The following is a 5,506-nucleotide window of genomic DNA, read 5'->3' on the forward strand; positions in this document are numbered from 1 at the left end:
TTTATAATATGTGAATAAATAATTATAATAATCGAGAGGCTTCTTTGGAATAATAGAAAGAACATTGATTTAATCCAAAAGATTTCGTCATTAATGAATAAAGAATCATCAACTGCAGAGGTGGGTGATGGACAGGAAATGTTGGCCAGCCTCGTTTGAATCCACGTCAACACACATTACAAAACGGTGCCTTTTTTATTTTTGTTTTATTTTATGTGTTATCCACTGGTTTTTAACTTCATTTCATGCAATTTGCAAGAAAGAACAGATACTTACATCACGCCCCACCAACTCTTCTTTTTATTTTTCCTTCTTTCAGTCTGTTGTTTTTGTGCGTAAATGATTGGAATCTGAATCATACTGCATATTCCTTGAGTTCTGTGTGGGATTTTTTTTGTGTGTGTGTGTTGGAATAAAATATAATTTAATGGGGGATAGTGAGAGCTGTAGTAGCCGGCAATCCGAGTGGTCGCCGGTTCAAGGTAGGAAAAGAAGGCAGAAAGCTGCGGTTTTTAACGAAGTTTTGGAAAGATTAAAAGAATTGGATGTTGAAGAGACTGCTGAACATGGTTTTGAAGATGAGTTGTGGGCTCATTTTAGCATGCTTCCTGATCGGTAATTTTTGTTTTTTCCACCTTTTTTTGAAGAATCATGTCTTAGGCTCAGGCCCATGTTTTTTTAGTTGTTTTGGGAAGTGGGGTATTTGTTGAAGGTGGGTGAGAATTTGAGTTTGGTGCGTGTGCGTTTTTTTTCCTTTTATATGTGATCTAAGCCTAGATTTTGAGAAAGGAAAAAATGGAAAAGAAAGTTCAAGTTTAAAGCTTTGGATTTTAATTTTGGAAAGAAAGATGGTGGTGTGTGATCAATAAGTTGGTGGAGCCTAGAGGAAGGGGAAACATGTCCTCTTCTGTTTCTTGCAGTTAAAAGTTGGTGTGTTTGACTAATTCAACTCATAGGATGACATTTTCTTTTAATTTTTACGAGAGAATATTTTCTTTTGACATTTGGTGCTAGTTTTGGTCTGGATAAGTACATCCTGCTGTGAGATTATTTTGTTTGAAATGATTGATGTACCATTGAGTATCCTTCATTCATATTGTAGTTATACGTTGGATGTAAACACCGAAAGGGCAGAGGATGTCCTCAGGCACAAGAAATTGTTGAGTTTGGCGCGCGATCCTCTCACTAGACCGGCAGTTGATGTCCGTCTTGTGCAGGTATAGCAGCGTCTCTATTATATTTCATTGTTTTGGACTGAAGACACCGGTTCTGCTAAATTTGGTTATTTCAAGATAGCTTTTACTTGCTTCATATCAAGCATCTTTCTTGAATAACTTCTTCTGGGTTTATTGATTCTTTAGTAAACGTTTCCTGTTATCTTATAGCTTCAGTTGGTAAAGAAATGTTTGTTTCCTTTATTACTCAGGTTCTTCTGGAAGATGCTGTTCATTCAAGCTTCTTTAAAGGGGGGAAGGCCTTTGGGTTCGACGGGTAAAGGAATTAGATACTTCGTGCATACAATTTGCATTAAAAATGGTATTAAGACAGTAATTGAAGTCTTTTATTTGTTTCTTTTAAGTTCTCATCCTCCACCCTCATTTGGGTTGTCATCAAATCACGAACTTGCATTTGTTGTCAATGAATCTGATGCTACTAAACGGGACGACTCTATGAGTAGGAAATCACTCCCATTGTGGTAATATTCTAAAAGGTTTGAGCGAGAATGAGCTTTTGTTTTCTTTTTCGGGACTGAGAATGTTGTTCTGGGCATGGGGATTTTTGGTGCAATATCAATGAGTAGTAAGACATACATATTCAAACTGACGTGGTGTCGTGCTGATTCTATCAGGCCACTCCATGAAATCACAATTTCCACAAAAGACAAGCCAAAGCTCCTCAGTGGGGTAATGCCTCTGCATTTTGTCAAGTTAATGAAACACTTCTTGAAAATTTCTTTCGTATGTTTTTCATTACCATGCCGCATGTAAAACATAGAAATATTGTCAGCCTTAAATTATTGACTTGGTTGCATATTTCGTTTTTCTCAATAAAAATGAATATGAATTTGATGAGATGACTGGTTAGATTAATCCAATCATTCTGTAATCTCGATGTATATTTGCATATGACATGTATTTGTCATTTTGTTATTTCATAAGTGGTTCAGCTCTTCGAACTAGTTCTGTAAAAGAGCGAACTGGGGGATTCTTCCTTTTGAGTTCTTTTTATGTATCTTATGCAGTCATGTAAAGTTTTTTTGTTGTGATAACCGAGATCCTAATGTATAGTTTCTTTTGATGATGATTGTGGTGTTAATATATACTTTCCTTTGATGATAACTGAGGTCCTCGTTTGATTGAAACTTTCAGTTGACTTCCCTGATGTCTGAGATTGGGCTGAACATTCAAGAAGCACATGCCTTTTGCACGATAGACGGTTATTCTTTGGACGTCTTTGTTGTTGATGGTTGGGAACACAAGGTACCTTTTTTATTTCGTAAATTTGGATCACCGTAAGTATCAGCATCTTGTCATTCTTGGAAGGCTGGGAGCCTTAAGAATGGCATTTTAGTTTAAAACAAATGATATATAAAATAGGGCACATCTTAATGAATTGATTGAATTCAATGTATTTTATGTTCAAGCGTGTCGGACTTTGGCTGCATTTTATTTATCCTCACTCATCCAGTATGCTGCAATTGATTGATGCCTACTTCAAATTCTTAGGGAATTGAGCATCTCAGAAACACTTTAGTGAAAGAAATTCCAAATATTGAGGTACGATAAGACATGAAATCATGCCCAAGCTAGTGTTGTTTATTTGGATTTGATTACAAAACATATCGCAGAAGCAATCGGTGGGCGTTAAACAAGAGCTGGTGTCTCCTGCTGGAGGACAAGGGCAGAGAAGTAATACATTTCCACCAAATAATGTGGAAATTCCTTTTGATGGCATTGACGTCTGGGAAATCAACACCAAGTTACTGGATTTTGAATATAAGATTGCCTCGGGGTCGAACGGAGACTTGTGAGTTTAATCTCTCTAGCTGTCATGGAGTTGGCAATTTTATTTAGACCAATATATATAACTGTGAAAATCAACACAGATACAAAGGGTCGTTTCGAAGTCAAGATGTGGCGATCAAAGTTTTCAAGACTGAGTTCATTAATGGAGACATGCAACGGGAATTTTCCCAAGAAGTCTATATATTGAGGTAACCCCAGTCGCAGAAAAAAATGTCGATGAACTAGATCAATACCAATTCATGTAAGGAAACTGTTGCACATATTTTTTTCATCATCTGTGAATTATTTTACAGATGCAAAAGCTTAACATATCAAAGAGTCAGCATTGAATTATAATTTTGAAAGAATTTTCTCTACATCCATCACCCGCCTGCCTAGAAATTCTACTTTTTTTTTTGCTTGGGAGTTCTGGAGCCTGTCTTTGCTATCAAGGCACTTCTTTTGTTTACATAATCTAATTCAAACCGTAGCTGTTGATTGAATTTTGGTAAATTTGGTCTTTTTTTCATCTGCCAAATCTATGGAAGGCTAGACTAGAAAAAGAAGTAGCTTCTCCTCCTGGGATTTTTTTGATAAATAAAATGCATAGTTTCATTTATATTACCAACTAAAGCTTTTGATATCTTTTTAATTCAGGAAAGTCCGGCACAAAAATGTCATTCAATTTATTGGAGCATGTACGAGACCTCCACTCTTGTGTGTTGTCACTGGTAATACAACTCACCATCTTTGTGATTTCAACGGGTGCGCCAAGACGTGTGCATCTGCTTATTTTAAACCTCTGATTCTCTATTCAGAATTCATGCCTGGTGGAAGTGTATATGACTTCCTGCACAAACAAAAGGGCATTTTCAAGCTTCCTGCCTTATTAAAGGTCGCGATTGACGTGTCTAAAGGAATGAGCTACTTGCATCATAATAACATAATTCACAGGGACTTAAAGGCGGCCAATCTCTTGATGGATGAAAATGATGTAAGAAACTAATAGATCTCAAAAAAAACATTTATTTGTTTGTAGCATTCATAAACATTTATTGGAGCATGTGTGCCCCGCATCAACAATCATTGATGATACGCAGGTGGTTAAAATTGCTGATTTTGGTGTTGCTCGAGTGCAACTTCAGTCCGGGGTCATGACTGCCGAGACGGGAACATATCGCTGGATGGCTCCAGAGGTTCATTAATTTTTTCATTTACTGCACACGAGCGTAAATTAATTTATAAATACATTTCTCGGGTAATCTTGATTCTGGATTTGCATTTACAAGGGTGCCACTGATTGTTCAATTATAAACCTATTATAACATATCTCCAAGGAGTTTGAACTTTAGGAGAAATTGGTCTGTCTATGCATGTGTATTTTTCAACTGAACCACGGTTACATCGAAATGAGGGCTAGACATGCTTCACATGCGTATTTTTTCATGTTGAAAGGTTATTGAACACAAGCCATACAATCATAAAGCTGATGTTTTCAGCTTTGGAATTGTGCTTTGGGAACTTCTAACCGGAAAGGTTTGTGTCATTTAGTTATTTCAATCTCTTGAACTTCTGTAGATGAAATAATCACTTTATTTAACTTGAAACCAGTTACCATATGCAAACTTGACTCCGTTACAGGCAGCAGTTGGCGTCGTCCAGAAGGTACACCACATATCAACTACCATATCGTCTCTTCGTCGAATGGTCTTAAAAGAGACATTCGGGTTTTCCTAATACGAAAATGTTTTTCAGGGCTTGAGACCAACAATACCAAGGCACACTCATCCCCTAATAGTTGAATTGCTTGAAAAGTGTTGGCAGCAGGAACCATCTTTAAGACCTGAGTTCTCTGAACTGATAGGAATTTTGCAATTCATGGCCGAAAAGGTAAGCTACATGCAGCGATGTCTGCCGGGGCTTTTCCTGTCTTTCTTTTACGAGTTTCTTGATTCAAGCATGATGGATCGTTCGAAACAGGTTTCCGATGAAGAGAGGGCTAGCAAGAAAAGAAATCTGGGAGAATCATGTCAGCTCATGAATGCCTAGGAAGTGCGAGATTTGTTGCTTTGACCATTATCATCACTATGCGACTTATTAGTGAATTAGGCTGAAATGGCTGGATGATCAAGAGACCTGACTTGTTGGATGGTACAGAGAAATGAACGTTATTCATTCATGTCAAACAAATGTACAGCATTTTCGGAATCCACCTACGTTTTGTATGATGAAATTTCGCATAAAAATAGAATGATACCAACACGGGTCTGGCCTGGTAAGAAAAGAGGAGTGGAGTGTAAATGGCAATTGCAGACAGTAAAAACACTCAAAACTTAAGGATGTCAATTTGGGTGGTTTCGGTGGGTAGAATCGAGTTGAGCAATAATATTATTCAAAAATTATTCAACCTGAACCTGAGTCAACCCGAAAACTCTCAACCTGAACTCAAATCAACTCGATTTTGAATTTTTTTTTAAAAGAAAATTAAATAAAATTCAAAA

General features: G+C 37.0%; 1 protein-coding gene across 5 annotated transcripts; it reads left to right on the plus strand.

The window, feature by feature from the left end:
- The first annotated feature begins 58 nt into the window (after window positions 1–58).
- Window positions 59–5,215, plus strand: LOC140961267 (serine/threonine-protein kinase STY46-like). 5 transcript variants are annotated; one of them, XM_073419683.1, is made up of 16 exons: window positions 59–186; window positions 1,103–1,217; window positions 1,427–1,491; window positions 1,580–1,696; window positions 1,850–1,904; window positions 2,370–2,480; window positions 2,727–2,777; window positions 2,849–3,027; window positions 3,107–3,214; window positions 3,663–3,736; window positions 3,824–3,999; window positions 4,106–4,201; window positions 4,461–4,541; window positions 4,617–4,670; window positions 4,761–4,895; window positions 4,986–5,215. In XM_073419683.1, the coding sequence occupies exons 1-16, from the start codon at window positions 128–130 to the stop codon at window positions 5,052–5,054; spliced, it is 1,545 nt and encodes a 514-aa protein (XP_073275784.1). In that variant the 5' UTR covers window positions 59–127; the 3' UTR covers window positions 5,055–5,215. The 5 variants fall into 5 exon arrangements, with proteins under 5 accessions (XP_073275784.1, XP_073275782.1, XP_073275781.1 ...); XM_073419681.1 differs by lacking the exon at window positions 59–186 and adding an exon at window positions 216–615 and having other exon boundaries at window positions 4,647–4,670; XM_073419680.1 differs by lacking the exon at window positions 59–186 and adding an exon at window positions 216–615 and having other exon boundaries at window positions 2,852–3,027.
- Window positions 5,216–5,506: the final 291 nt, after the last annotated feature.

This window comes from Primulina huaijiensis, chromosome 16, assembly GCF_012295235.1.
Source record: "Primulina huaijiensis isolate GDHJ02 chromosome 16, ASM1229523v2, whole genome shotgun sequence".
Taxonomy (NCBI): Eukaryota; Viridiplantae; Streptophyta; class Magnoliopsida; order Lamiales; family Gesneriaceae; genus Primulina; species Primulina huaijiensis.